This window comes from Galleria mellonella, unplaced genomic scaffold (genome assembly GCF_026898425.1).
Source record: "Galleria mellonella isolate WM207_F2 unplaced genomic scaffold, CSIRO_AGI_GalMel_v1 utg78, whole genome shotgun sequence".
NCBI classification, from domain to species: domain Eukaryota; kingdom Metazoa; phylum Arthropoda; class Insecta; order Lepidoptera; family Pyralidae; genus Galleria; species Galleria mellonella.
The window spans coordinates 7,279,233-7,295,370 of record NW_026442151.1 but is presented as its reverse complement, the minus strand read 5'-3'; the positions used below and the strand labels follow the sequence as shown (position 1 = coordinate 7,295,370).

Below are 16,138 nucleotides of genomic sequence, written 5' to 3'. Positions count from 1 at the left end.
GCGTTTAATTTATCAAAAGACAAGTTGGTAATGATAATGCATGTCACAGAACACTCATATAATCCGTGACTATTCGTCACGTACTATAAAACAGTACAGCCAAACTTTCACCTTTACACTTGAGAATATACAAAGTTAACGTTTCGATTAGATCTAACAAACAAGTATGTCATATCCGTATATAGTTAAATTATTTTCTCATTTCTCGTTTGAATCTATGATACTTATATAGAGAAAGCTATTATTTGGGAAATCTTTGAAAATTAAACACCAACTCATTACTAACAAATGGTTTTTATAGTACGTACACAAAGAAATATTCCAAGGGATGCCAATTGTTGATTCCAAACATTTTTGTTCAGATACCGAATTTACAACATCTATAACCATATAGTGATAACCGTTTCACTTCAGCTATAATGCACCATTGCTTATGTTGTTGTGAGTAAATGTGCATAAAGTGCACTACTCATCTACTCTTTCTTATTTAAAAACTAGCGCAAACACTAACATGATAAGGTTAATTTTCTCGTGCCAGTGATTGCCCTAGCTTAATTCTCGGTGCCTAATGTCAACACAAGATGCGTGGGTGCCCCAATAATCAGTGCTTGTTTTTCCGTGATATTGCTCAAATCTACGTTCTGTTTACAATCAAGTGAGCTACTTGCTGATTGTCCGTGACAAAACCAAATATTGAATTTACCCAACACCTTGACTTTCATTCTACTACACCATTAGTATTCGTAAATTGCGGCTGCACAACTAGTCAACATTGAGATGTTTTTATCTCGTTAGACATTACGTAGCGTTCCGTTATCGCAGCCTTATCTTAGACATTAACCATTAGCGCCGTGGCTTCCAAACAAACATTCCGATGGCAACAATAGTGATAATCGCGAGGCGATTACGTTCACATCAGGACGGGGGCAGCGGCGCGGCGGCGCGCGTCGTCGCCCGCTATCGATCCCGGCGCAAGGTAGTGCCAACCGTCGCACCACCCGCAAAATATGCGACCTTGAACCTTAAACTATACTCATTATTGCATTAAAGAAATGCATCGCATTCGCTTCAGTATCACTACTCATCGGAATTATAAAAATAAAAGAATATTGAAACGAAATACCATGTAGCTCTTACTCTGCTTACAAGACTCCAAACTGGAGCGATGTAGAAATCTTTTCATCTCACCGCGAAACCGCATAATCGTCTTGACCCCGCAATTCGGCTCGCACAGTTTAAACGCGAGAGAACGCTATCCGCCTCACGTCCATTACGTCTTATAAATTGGTAACACCAATTCCCATGGTGGATGCCCCATCGATCGACTTAAATCCTTGAGCAGACTCGATCGCGATAGCGCCGCGGTGCGGGTTAAGTCGTGACTTGTTCCGGTACTTGAGTATATCGGTATTGGAATACAGTAAGCGGACCGTTCGTTTCGTTAACGACCTTGGGATGTGGTGATGGTGTTGAACTGGCGAGCTTGATAATTGCACTCCGTAGGTGCGATCATCATATGTATTCATGCATAACAATAGCGGTTGCTAACATTATATTATATACGATTCCTACTTTTCTATCAAACATCTAATATAGCTTGAGATTTATGCACTGTCTTGAGATATCCCCAAAGTACTAAGCTTTCTAATATCTACTTAACAATAAATTTGGATTGTTCTTACGTTAAGTTGTTCATATTGATTTTAAAATAACATTGAATTTAAAGAGTAGTTTTTGATTAAATATCATCTTTGTTAAACTATCAAAACTTATGTTACGCTGCTTGGTTATACAGTGTACTGGCACGCACCGATTGTATCGTCAACAATGCCTAGTCGGTAGTAGCAGAACAAAGTGTTCTGCTACTCCCGGCGACTGATCTAACATCTCCCGCTCGTCAGGGTATTCTTAAATTAGACGTCTTTCCTTGGCTGCTTGTATTTTTTAATCTTCTGTTTCTAGAAAACCTGTAGTATCTAATTCATCATTGTCAATTGTATGTGTGTGTAATGTATCTAAGTCATATAGGCAGCTCTGCTTATGTCATTATTTTTTAACCTATTACAACGAAAATTACACAAGTACCGTAATATTGTCTTGCGTCAAATTAAATTTAGGTATATCTTAATCAAACACATGTTGTCTTACGTCAATGCAATACGTGCTCTTCGCTTGATTAGCCAATGTTTTATAGTTGATTTCGTGAAAAAATTTTAATATGCATGGAAATTCACAACAATAAGCAGACAAATGAAAACGCTTTATAATGTTGACTTGTGCTAGATACTGGAAAAACTAGTTCAGTTGCGGCGGACAGGAGATGGCACGCGCACACCTGGAACACGAATGTCAAGGCTGCTCACTTGGAAGCGCTCCAGCGTGATGGCTAACGGGTGCGAACGCAAAAAATATCAATATGTCTCATTCTAATAAGCTCGATGGACAATGAACGATAACATTATCTATACAGAAGGCATCACCCCCTGATTGTTTTTGTTCGAGATTATTCCTCAATCTTTGATAACAATCTTTTGTCGTCGTTTTATTGACCGTATACCGAGCTAGAGTCCGGTGCTGCAGTTGCAAATAGGCGTGCGAATATTCAATGTTGTTATGCGGTTGCGGTAGGATCTACAAAGAAATTTCAATGCCAATTATTAGCGGACGCTAAACACTGTTTCGCATGTGTGTCGTACGCGGCGCGCGCGACAAACACAAGCACGTGCGCTGCGGGCCATCGTGACGTCACACGGGTCGCCCCCGCCCCGCCTCCTAGATAGACAGGGACAGCATTATCGACACTAAGCGGCAACGCCGCGCGCGCCGTTTTGTTTTCGCATGTATGTAACGCCGGTGATAGGCCGAGTTTATCTTCCGATTGCGAATGCAACAACGGCTATTTCCAGTGATGCCTACTTGCACCGCGACAAGCTATTTTATTGCCTCTCTATCAACGTTGCACTATTGTAATAGTGTACCGACCTTGGCAATCGGAGATTAATATGTATCATTATACTGCAGTCGAGTGAAAATTCTATTAAACAAATAATGTTGTAAAATTACATCACAATAGTACAATGGAGGCATTTCTTAGTATTATTTTATTTGTATATATTTACTACAAGGAAAAATGTGTATTGATACTAATGTAGAACGTTTAGCTCTAGAATAGACACTCGAAGTTTATTTTGATCTAAGATTCGTTTCTAACCTGCACCAGAAATAGCACCAGGCTCAGTGTAAAGTTCTAATTCAGTATTGCGATGCAACTGTAACCATTCATAATATCACAGTATGCAATCATGCACTACCCAGTTGTATATTATTTCCTCTTAATGATTACCGAGAGAAAATAATATACGACTACAGTTTCAGGGCTGTTTGTTGTCATGTCTTTGTTGTCCGATATAGATATACCAAAGCAGATGCTTCGCTATGCAGTATGTGGGTTGTAGATATTAAACTAGGATAAGTCACATCTCAGCTGGCTAACAAATTAGGCTATTACCCTTCTACAAACATAAATAAAACTTACAAGTTCCGTGGTATCACAAAGACCTTTTGTAATTTCTCCTTCTTTTTACTCTTAAATTCATAGTAAATCCGTTTGGCACATTTATTTACGTGTGTGATCTTGGAAAACAATTTTAGGATCTTCAAAATTATTTAGTTTACTACTTCAAAAATTTAAAATATAATTAATGTACCTTTTAGAGTGATTTACATTATTTTTATTCAAATTTTTATAGGTGCTATTCTGATTTGAAATCTCGAAATAACTGAAACGATCATTCAAGTAATATTTTGTAAATAATATTCCTGATAATTCAACGGTGTATCAAATTTTCCCCATTGAATTTTTCTACACACAGCGATCTGGATTTTAATGTTACTGAAATAACGGAATTATAACAAATTTTTCTCATACTGAAAAAGTAATTATTCTCGTCGATCCAACCTTGATTTTTCTGACTGTACCTGTTATTTGTTTACAGAAGGCGATCAGGGATCGTGGGACAGTGGGCTATCCTACGAGTGCCGTTCCTTACTCTTCAAGGCGCTCCACAACCTCATTGAAAGGTACATATGAGTAATGGTTAAATTTGTCAACAGATATTGTATCTCTGCTATGTGACAATTTCAGTATTACCACACAAAAGTTAAATTTGCGATAGATATGTGACGATGTCTAACATCTACAAAAAAGTTTCTAATAACTGTTTATAGTAAGCATGCTTTTGACATTGTTCAAAAAATGTCTTATGCAAAGAAAATGTTGTGGTTAAGAGCAAAGCTTTCTACGCATGTTTTTGATACCTGTTTATCACAAGTTTAATTTTTTTTTTTTGTAGTATATTACATACACTAAACTTAATATGAAGAGTACATACCATAAGATTGTATTTTTAAAGTTTATACAGTATCATGGAATAGTGCTGTTGCCTAGGATACTGATGGGTAGCCTAGTTTAAACACGAGGAGGGGCTAATGTACATAGTTGCAAGTTATTAATTTAAAAAAAATGTGTTGCCCCATTTATTAATTATAAATTGTTATAACAAAGTTGTTGGTGAATTTCAGAAGTAGGAAGACCAATATGCTTTTAAATGGCGTATCAAGAATAGCTAAGTCATGAGCTAACTCATAAAAATATGAAACTTATAATAGATAAAAATAAAAAAACTATTGCAGCTATCGAAGTCTGATTCTTTAGAACTATATTCTTAACTAGCGGCCCGTCCCAGCGTCGCACGGGTGGACATTTTTACATTTTAAAAAGTTGCCATTAAGGCTGCACACGCGGCGGAAGCATAAAAATGGAGTAACTTCTCCCGTTTTCCCAACATTTCCCTTTACTATTCTGCTCCTATTGATCATAGCGTGATGAAAGTATATTATAACCTGCCCAGGAGTATGAAGAATAATTGTACCAAGTTTCGTTAAAGTCCGTCGAGTAGTTTTTGTTTCTATAACGAACATACAGACAGGCAGACAAAAATTTTACTGATTGCATTTTTGGCATCAGTATCGATCACTAATCACCGCCTGATAGTTATTTTGGAAATATATTCCATGTACAGAATTGACCTCTCTACAGATTTATTATAAGTATAGATTTAAAAGAAATGAATGAATGAATGAATGGTTTACTTTCTCTTCACAGTACACATAGTAGTATAAAGTGACAACTTGAGGTACAATTTGATATGTAAGACCAATTTTGTGAGAGACTAATGCTTGCAGTAGGTTTTGATGAACCTGTGTTACAAATCACCAGTGCCCCAAAGAAAGCAACACAACAGTCTTATAGTAAAAATATGTTTATAAAAATAGGTTTTAGTTTTAATGAAACAAGGAGAAAAGCTTTTCTATGTTAGAAATTACATGAATTTTAAGTACACGTCTATTGAATGGGACGTGACCAATATTGCGACTGGTAATAATAAATAATGAGGCAAATCGCTCTATTCTTATTGAGGACGTAAATAAATCGCTAATGCTGTTCGACTGTAGACGCGATTTGTCGCCGCCGGGCGTCGAAGCGCAGCCACGCGTTTTGACTGCATAAGACAACTGATTAATTAATGTATTTGTAGTAATTACATAGATTACTATTAAAAGAACTTTATTAGGAATAAAATGTTTATTGATTATTTAGATTGACTGGTTTCTCGTTCACACTGGGTTTTTTTTTTTTGGTGGATGAAAATGGAATGGTAATCCCGCCTGCGCTAACGGGATACGCTGGCGGAGCACCAGTGGTGAAGGGTGATAGATGAGAATGAAAACAGGCCAGTTAGCCCATCATGATGAATTCATCAGGAATTAACCATGATAGTTTCCAGGGGGAACCACAAGGAGGTCGACCTGGTTGGGTATATTGCTAGCAATGGGATTTTTAGTCTCCATTGCTAACAATCCCTTTCCCCCGGTTCACACTAGGTTAAAACAAAATTAAAATATAATTTATATTCACACAATAGAAAGTCTGAGAGTGGTCATTGTTTTGATTATGCTGTAAAAGAGTACAGAAAACGATAAAGTTATCATATCATATCGGCCATTAACTGTCCACTGCTGAACATAGGCTTCCCCTATAAGGACAGTTTTGCTAATAGTTGTCACGTTTGGCAGGCGGATTGGCAACCACAGATAGGCTTTGGTCACGTTTTAAGAGAGACGTTGCTGCCTATCCTTCAATCATTCAAGTTTCATAAGTCGCCTCTTACGACCCCACGGGGAAGCAAGGATTAGCCCGTTCTATGCAGGGACCACACGGCTAGGATAAAATACATAAACGGAACAAATCATCAATACGCAGTGTGATCAAAACATAGAATGTTTAATTTATGAACAGACAGTTATGAAACTGAAGCCAAGAACACTATGTCATCGTCATCATCATCACAATTAGCCTTTAACACTCCATTGCTGAACATAGACCTCCCCATAGACTTCCATAAGGAACAATGACTTAAAATAGTATAAGTAAACTTCAAGAAAAGAGCATATTTCTTTTTAAAAGGCCGGCAGCACACCTGCAATGCCGTAGGTGTTGTGGGTGACCATGGGCGGCGGTAGTCACTTACCATCAGGTGAGCCGCATGCTCGGTTGCCCCCTGTGTTGTAAAAAAACACTGACGATGCATTATTCATTGTTGATAATTGGATAAGTTTAAATAAATATCGCTATTACACAATCATTTAATGTCAATTGAGAGATAACAACGTAATTATAACAAGATAACGGTTAACAAAGTTAACCAATCAAATCATAAAGTGAAGGAAAGTTATTTTGGAGAAGCAAATACTTTGTAATACACCATTATTGAGTCAGCAACTGTATCAGATCCCGGCCTGCGTAGGATTCGCACCTGGCGTGTGCGCAGGCGCATCGCCCGTCGTCAATGTAACGCGAAGGTCGTTGCATCGAGACGTTCGCCGCGCCACACCGCCTGTTAAATGTCGTTTTTTGCCCATCTCACGGGTTCGTGCCTCGGGCGGTGCGTTCTTTGGCCAAAATCACCTCGTTAACCTACCGCGGTTGTTCTTCAAATGCTTTGATACACAAATTATGTGTATCAACAGGATCTACATGTTTTTCTTTGTTCGTTTAGGTATTTATCAGTCCAATGCTCATCGCTGCTCTACCTATTTTCAATTGATTTCAAGAAAGAAGCTTCCCATTTCGGAATATAGAATATTATCAAAATCTGTTTAGTTGTTTAGTTTTTAAATCAAAATAAATGTTATTGTCACAATTGAAATCTTTTTTTATACTTTTTTTTTTGTCAAAAAAGACAAAGTCTTTTTATGGACAAAAATATTTAATTATAATCTTTAATAACTAGGAATACATTTAGCTTTTTTAGTTTGATTCAGTAACATTGTGGAACACCAGTACCACCCATCGAAACCACTATTATGGATATAAGTACACGCTACGGTTATTATTTATTACCTGAACCGTCAACGGGAACAGTACCAAGTCCCGATAAGACCCATACCTCACCTACATAAGACTTACAAAAGGTTACAAGTGTAGCCAAGCCGGCTAACTCCCTAGTCTCGAGAATCTCGGATATGAACGAAATCCAAACGAGTCGTTGACCCCGCGGCGGCACGTCAAAGTAACAATGCGCCGGGACGGGATCGCGACGATTTTACGATACACACACTTGTAATAATGAACGTCTCTCTCTCTCGCTGTCCTTTTGTTTTTTGTACACAAACGAGATCGCAACTCACCGGTTGTTGACTAAATGATATCGCTCGTATAGATGGAGAATTAAATAATGTCATTTTTTTACAGTTTCGAAATTTTCGTCGTTTATTATTATTATTTTTTTTGTCGTAGTAAATTATTAAGATAATTTTACTGTAGATCTTAAGAAAGGTATCGCCCAATAACATTTAGTTTCAAATTTTAATAAATGAAGAGTCAACTTTAATGCAAAACATATTCAAAAACAAGTTAGGTATAGATTGGACTATGTTACCATAGCACGCCCCTTCAACTTTTTACTTCAAACCATATACAGACGTAATGCTCTGTTTTTGTTTGTAAAGAGACCTCTTTACTAGTGGTCTGGCCAGGTTCCTTGGTTGAAACCTTGAAAATATTTTTACTCACACATTTTTAATTCTTTGGATTTTGGAGGCGCATGCCATGTTATCATAGACAATCGATAGTGTTTTTAATAGGTCAGTGTAATCTTTGAGTAGTTTTTTTTTTTTTTTCAAAATATATTTTCTGGGATTTTTTACGTATTTGGTACACGATACCACATAACATCAAAATATTAAATACATTTTAATATTTTGATGTTTGTGCTATTTTGCTAATAAATAGGATACGTTTTTTTATATATTTTTTATAAGTACCTAATTGTAGAAACAGGTTAGGTAACGGCGCGAATTGGTTTTATAATCTTAGCGCATTTTTGTGGCTTTGTAGATAACAGGTCGATCAAGTTTTGAATGCCGACCTACGACGAGGATCTTTAACGTATTGTACAAAACAAAGCTAGTATCCGCGTCCATCGGTTTCTTCTCTTACTTTTAAACTATGCAACGGATTTGGATACGAGATTTCATTGTCGCTTAGATTTTTTTAAGTAATCTTACTAATCATCATCATCATCATCATATCAGCCTTTAACTGTCCACTGCTGAACATAAGCCTCCCCCTTGGAAGGGTTTGCCATTAGTTGCCACGTTCGATAGGCGGATTGGCAACCGCAGTTAGGCTTTAGAGATGCTTTAAGAAAGACGCTGCTGCCCATCACTAGCCCTCCCTTAGTCGACTTTTACGTCAGCCACGAGAAAGGAAGGGGTGGCCTATTCTATATTGGGACCACACGATCTAATTTTACTAATATCCATTATAAATTTGTTACTAATTGAAGTAAAGAAAAATAAATGTGACGGATCTTAATAAAACCAATAGCATCTATTGGTTTTAGCAAAATGATAATTTTTAAGAACTTTCCCTCACTGTCTGTCTATCTGTAGATTTATTCGGCATCGCGTGAAAACTAATCCACCAAATTAAATGCGGTTTTCACAGTTGTGTTTCCGAAGATGTAACTTAAAGTCTTGTATATGCTTTATCTTGAGACCCCGTTTAGAAGTCTATTTCATTAGTTTTTTTTTTCAACAACAATAACAAACTCGGTATTTGTATACAATTTGCACAATTTAAGAATTTTCTGTGCAAAAAAACGTGTCTACAATTCTAATAAAGATAATATGAGATCTACACCGAAGTAAACACTATGCATTGTGTTCAGACAAAATTAGTAAAGATATCACGTGATATAAAAAAAATATTTAGGATTTTTTTGTCAAAAAACGGCGATTTCAGTAGTAGCAAAATCAGTTACTTTGATTTAAAACGTTCGGAACCAATTTGATAAAATTTTTATGGAACGAACTTAAAAGTATATGCTTTCATTCGAGTCATGAGGTTAACAAACACAAAAAAGGATACATAGATAGATATTCTTTATTGTTTCCTTCAAATAATTACAAGATTAAATTTATTATAGATACAAACAAATTATAAAAAATTAAAACGTAAAAGCGATCTCTTCCACGCGACCTTTAGTAAGTAGTAAAGTAAATCCTTTTTTGATCTCAGTTGAAAAATTCAGACGGATTGAGAAGCTCAACTTTTTTGGAAGTCGTTTAAAAACTAACAGAATTCCCTATGCACAACGAGACGTAACTAGTTCACAGTATCGCCTTTGTACATTTTTACGACTAAATTACGGCATACTGCCGTCAACATAATTTCACCTTCCTAACGTAAGGTCGGTCTGGGAGCGCTTTCGGCGGGGTCATCGGCCTGTACGGCGCGAAACGATACTCGGTACGATATCGATGCGTGTTGGTCGGTAATACATGTACCTAATTGTAGCACAAACTTGATTGGAAGGGGTTTTAAGCGGTCCAGAGGCTAGATGAGAAAGCTCTCGAATGGAATACAATATGTCAAGATAGTCTTCTAGAACTTACGTGTCTTTTCTACATCTTTGACGCTATCTCGTCGTAATTTTTTCCCGTAATTGGAATTAAGGTATCCAAAATTGAGTATCTCGTAAATATTAGGAATCTATGGTTTAATGCAAAATACTTATACATTCCCCTGTCTTCGTATGGAAAATCATCACTTAGAATTAAATCTTTAATATCTGATACCTATAAATATTCTAAACCATATAAAGATTATCTGTATGCTTAAATTATTTATTTTGGAATTCAAAAATTATTACTAAAATGTCGTGATGGATTTTAATAATATAATTACAATAATAGATTGTTTACAGTTACACCTAAAATAATGTAATTTTTTTTTAATGGATGATAATGGAATGGTAACCCCGCCTGCGCTAACGGTATACGCTGGCGGGGCACCAGTGATAGATGATATGATATCATCCAAAATATTTGGTGAGGATGAAAAGGCAGGTCAGTTAGCCCATCGTGATGAATACACTTGGAATTCAGCACGATGGTTTCCAGGGGAGACCACGGGGAGGTCGACCTGTTAGGGTATATTATTAGCAATGGAACTGATAATCCGCATTACTAACAATCCCTTCTCCCCCAAAATAATGTAATTCTAAAATAAAATGTATATTTACATAACGCAAGCTATTTAGAAAATTGTTAAGTGATCATGATATAATTGTATCATTCAAAAATCCACTTACCTTTAATTATTTCTTGTTAAGTATAAATATTATTTCAAATCTGCTCCCTTAATATGCACTTTTTTACTGCTTTTCCTACCTAAAAAAATTCTTTGCAAAAGTATTTAAATGTAATTTGATGTCTTACTAATTGTTTTTATTAAGTAAAGCCTTATTAAGCGGTTCATATTACGGATTCGAAATTTGAATCGTTCATATTCACATGTCTGTTTTGTTTATTACATTGTACCATCGCCGGCTCACGCGCCGATCTCTCCCATTACGACCGCTTCTTTGCATGCGATCGTGGCACGCCCTTCCAACTTTTTACTTCGATGTGTTTGTTTGCCAATAGTTGCCACGCTGTGCAGGCGGATTGGCAACAGCAATTAGGCTTTGGTGATGTTTGAAGAACCCTTATTATTAAAAATACCTCAACCGTTAAGTTCCCTTAGTCGCCTTTTACGATATCCACGGGGAAAGAAGGGTAAATTATGATAATACAGATAAATTGTATGATCGCAATAATTCTTCCCTTCTTTTTTCCCGTAATTGGATTGCGAAATTTGAATATTAAGAAATTTTGTTTATAAATATCTAAACCATATAAAAGATTATCTGCATGCTTATAAAACATAAATTTTAGTAATAATATATATATATATATATATATATATATACAAATTTTATGTTTTGACAAAATAAATGTATTTGATATTGTAAAATAAAAATTTCTTTATATCAATTAAATATATTGTCCTAATGTTGACTAATCTAGATAAAGCACATACACGATAAGTGGTGATGGTAAATATCAATCTAAAACTATATATTCCTAGAGCTCAAAATAACTTGCGCACTAATTAATTTGTGTACGTATCACTTGGCTTGTATTAATATTCGCTCGGTATGTATCGCCACTGAAATTACTGTATTGGAATCCAAGGTGTCAACAAGTAAATCATATCTATGTCAGTGCATGCAATGCAGTAAGCAAATTGTTTATTAAGAGGTTTAATAATTGTTAATTTAATACTGCAAGTATAAACTGCCGTTATGGGCCCAGCGTAGAACGGCTTAACCCTTCCTTTCCCGAGAGTGTCGTAAGAGGCGACTAATGTGACTTAATGGTCGAAGAGTGGGCAGCAGCGTCCCTCTTAAAACATCACCAAAGTCTAACAGCGCCAAATCTGCCTGCCAAGCGTGGCAACTACTGGCAAATCAGTAGTTGCCACGCTTAACAATTAAAAGACAGTTAACAGCTAATATCATGATGTTGTATAAACTCTACTGACTTCATATGTGACATCGTGGTTTCCGATACGTCTCGAAACAGTGGTGACCCCAACGTGATTCTCTCATCCACTAAGAAATCGTCAAATAACACCCTTCGGATAATCTCTGTCTGTACAGCACGTTTAAACATAGATATAACTCCGTATCACGGGGGGGAAAGGGATTGTTAGTAATGGAGACTGAGAATCCCATTGCTAGCAATATACCCAACCAGGTCGACCTCCTCGCGGTTCTCCCTGGAAACTATCATGGTTAATTCCTGAAGAATTCATCATGATGGGCTAACTGGCCTGTTTTCATTCTCATCTATCACCCTTCACTGGTGCTCCGCCTTTGGCAATGGTATATTGCTAGCAATGGAGCCTTTAGATCCCATTAGTAATAGGATCATTATTATAAAATTAATATAAAAACACAATAAATATACTTACCCATATATAAATAATACATACAAGAAGATAAGAATGGTAAATATGTATGCATGTATATTGAGAGGAGACTGCCAGCTGCACCTATGAAATCGGATCCTGTTGGGTTCCGTCAACGGATTTCACTAGTGTATAAGTTTCGGCGAGTAGTCAGTGAAGCGTATTACATAGTGCTACTCTTTTTCTCGTTGATATCTCACCGTTATACCTCATCAGGAATATAACGCTTGTAGACGCATAAGTTTCCATTTGTGACGATCTATTTCGGCAACCTTGATTGTTCATACCAACCGAGACCAGTTCTGTAATTAACAAACAGGTCACTCGCCATCATGGAATCATAAACAAAATAATAAATTACACCACGAAATAATTACATACAATAACAATAACATATATTTATCAATATATTAAAGACTTTAAGTGAATGGAAATCCCGTCACGAAAACCCCAGAACGTAGAAATAGTGATTTATGGATGAACAGGAGTTACGTATTAATTTAATTTACATGATTAGAACATTTACATAATGGCACACATAACACCTTATGTTATTTAACCGTTTTTTAAACAGAGGTTCTTAATTCGACTGCTGTGTATTTTTGAGAACCGGCCCCCAATTTAAACTATAGTCGGTTGTTCTAGAAAAAAATCTTTAATTATTATAAATGGTATATTGAGGAACTAGCGACCCGTCTCTCCGTAATGTGTGTGGCTTTCTGTAGGTGAAAAAATGTTTAAGTTTGGTTAAGTAATATTTGGGTTTGTCTATTCCAAACAAACATGCAAAAAAATCAAGTCTTTCCTCTTTATAATATTATTATAAAGTAGATTAGTATTTACAAACCCATAAACGTCCTACTTCTGCGCCCTTTTCATAATAAAGATTGTTTGTCACAAAAAACACTTTAATTGTGACAAAACAGTGATTTTGATTTAAAAACTAAACAAAAATACAAAATTGAATTTGTTACAATTTTGTACGGGACCAATCTGTATATTTTTTTTATAAAAAGGAATTTTCCAAATCGGCTTACAACTGATAGTGTTATGAGGTAACAAACATAAAAAAAAATACAACCTATTTGATAACCTCCTTCTTTTTGAAGTCGGTTGAAAAGAGGATTCTAATCTTGGCTTAGCCATGTCTCGGTATTATTTCAAGCCTTCCTTACACCGTTATTGACAATGGCAGGTTCTAAACTACAATTACGATGTGCGTCGCTTACGCAATTAGTTCACGCATACTGAGGCACACATCTCATCACAGTTTATGAGTTGCACCGATTGTTACACTACATGCGCCCGCGCAGCACACACACACAAAGACATTTGCTATGGTAATCGATACTTATACGCAATAAATACTTACGACACCACAACACCTACAATTGTGTCGGTATGTATACGAGTATATGCACACAATGGCATGTCTATATAGAAACATTATGTACTTAGTATGTATGTATTACTCATTGATATACAAAAGCCCAAGATTAATATCTCAATACAAAAGTTTTTGCAAGGAATCCAATATTTACGGTGAATGTACTTACTTTTATGAGGGTTTCTCTAGAAGTTATAATCTTGACAGAGAAAAATATTGTACCATATCGTAATTATCAAAATGTCGCTGGCAGTGACACTTGTCACGTGTGTGTATGTGTGTGTGTGTGTGTGTGTGTGTGTGTGCGTTAGAAATTAGTGCATAATTTGGTTGATTGTCTACTATTTAAGTGCCATTTTTTAGTAACTTTATATGTGGGGTTTTTTGTAAATCAATAGTATTACGCCTATATGCCTTTATATTTCCCCCCCATAATGATTCATTCACAATTGATTCATAAGCATGTACTTGTTTGTACAGTTAATAGTACGTACAAGAGGACAAATATAATACAATGATTTGCTACATATTATAATATCATCTCAGCCATTCATTGTCTATTTTTTAATATATATCAATGGATAATTTATATATTTCTGTTTCTAGCAAATTCGAGCATGAAACAGATGGAAACAGTTACAAATATAACTTAGATTGTAACTGAAACTGTCAAATGAAACTCAATTTAATTTCGAACAATTTAAAATTTATTCTGCTACCTAATTTGTCAAAGTGTGCCTATCTGAATTAAGAAAGAAAGCATCGTCAAGCGTCGGTAAGCGTCAATGGAAAATAATGTGTTTGAATGTTTAGAAAACGAGTAGTACCTAATCAACGTAGGTATCTTAAAACTTTGAATACCTACGGCGGAAATAAAAAAACAATTTTATAGAATAGAAATCGTCTTTATTCAAATAAACTTGTTTACAAGCTTTTTTGAATCGTCACTTTTTAATGACTTTGCTGCCGGATTCGGAACGTTGTTATCTACTGAGAAGAATCCGCGAGAAACTCAACAGTTGCTCTTTTAAATTTACTTATGTACAAGATTATTATATATATGTATAGAACTACAACTTAACGGTGTGGTCCCGGGATAGAATAAGCCACCCAAATCATTTTCCGTGGGTGTCGTAAGAGGCCACTAAGCGAAATTAAGGTCGAGGACTGGGCAGTATCGTTCCTCTTAATAACATCAACGAAACTTAACTGCCCTTGTCAACTCGTCTGCCAAGCGTGATAACTACTGACAATATCCTCCTTATTGGGGAGGCCTCTATTCAGCAGTGCACAATTAACAGCTAAATAAATTAAACTACACGAACCTTAATCCTTCTTTGCATACTGGTGGAAATTTCTATCATAACATTGAATGCCCAAAAATTATATAAAAGAACAAGTTCACTTTAAATAGATCGTTTCTAGATACCTTTTTAATGTCCATCCCAGAAAAAAAAAAATATAGATTTCAAATTTATTTTTTTAACCATTTTGTACATAAATTATATCACCTTAATTTATTTCACCAATAAAAAAAATCATGCAAAGAAGGGTTAACAAAATTTATCTCTTCAAATCTCTGTTAACATTATGTGTTATTGTTTAAAATATATTGGTTATTATTTTGTTGTTATTATTGAGAATTATGTAATTTTCTGACATTTTTTTTTTAATAAATAAGAGATTGATACACGATGCTCTAAATAATATGTTTTTTAATTCCAGATGTCTCCTGTCGAGGGACTTTGTGAGGCTGGGCAAGTGGTTTGTGCAACCCTACGATGGCGACGAGGAGGATGTAGGCAAGAGGTATTGTCGACCAATTATCAACCTTACACCTTATCTGTCACGATCTAGTTTCCAACACGGGTCAGTCGCTATAGATATATGATCCTGAGTACTCCATTCGAAAGTGAAAGTATAGGTATTGATATAAATTGCGTGATATTAAAAAGTTTGTCATAATTATGTGTCAGAAAGTATATGTCATGTGCACTTATATATACTTTTTGACACGTTGTTTTATTGCCTAACTAGTTTTATAACACGCGACCTCGCTGCCCGAGATACATTAATTGAGATAAAAACCTATACCCTATACCCTACTCTATCCTAAATACTATGTTTATACGAAATTTCATGATGATTTAATGACAAAAATCGAAAAAGGAATATTGCATTAGTTTTGCCCATTTAAAAAACATGGATAAAAGAAGTATTACGTAAGAGATTTATCGAGCAAGAATGAATGGAGATGTCTGGGTGGGTGGGATGATGGGGCCGCTCTAGACGGATGTATGTCGACCAGATAGGCGACGTGCTGAAGAAGG

General features: G+C 35.8%; 1 protein-coding gene across 4 annotated transcripts in view; it reads left to right on the top strand.

Annotated features, from left to right (window-relative positions):
- Positions 1-16,138, top strand: part of LOC113517317 (mediator of RNA polymerase II transcription subunit 13) — a 98,841-nt gene that overhangs the window by 52,288 nt on the left and 30,415 nt on the right. For all 4 annotated transcript variants that reach the window (XM_052901616.1, XM_052901615.1, XM_052901614.1 and 1 more), the window contains exons 3-4: positions 3,996-4,080; positions 15,534-15,617. In XM_052901616.1, the coding sequence (XP_052757576.1) occupies positions 3,996-4,080; positions 15,534-15,617 (169 nt within the window). The remainder of the gene's footprint in view (positions 1-3,995; positions 4,081-15,533; positions 15,618-16,138) is intronic.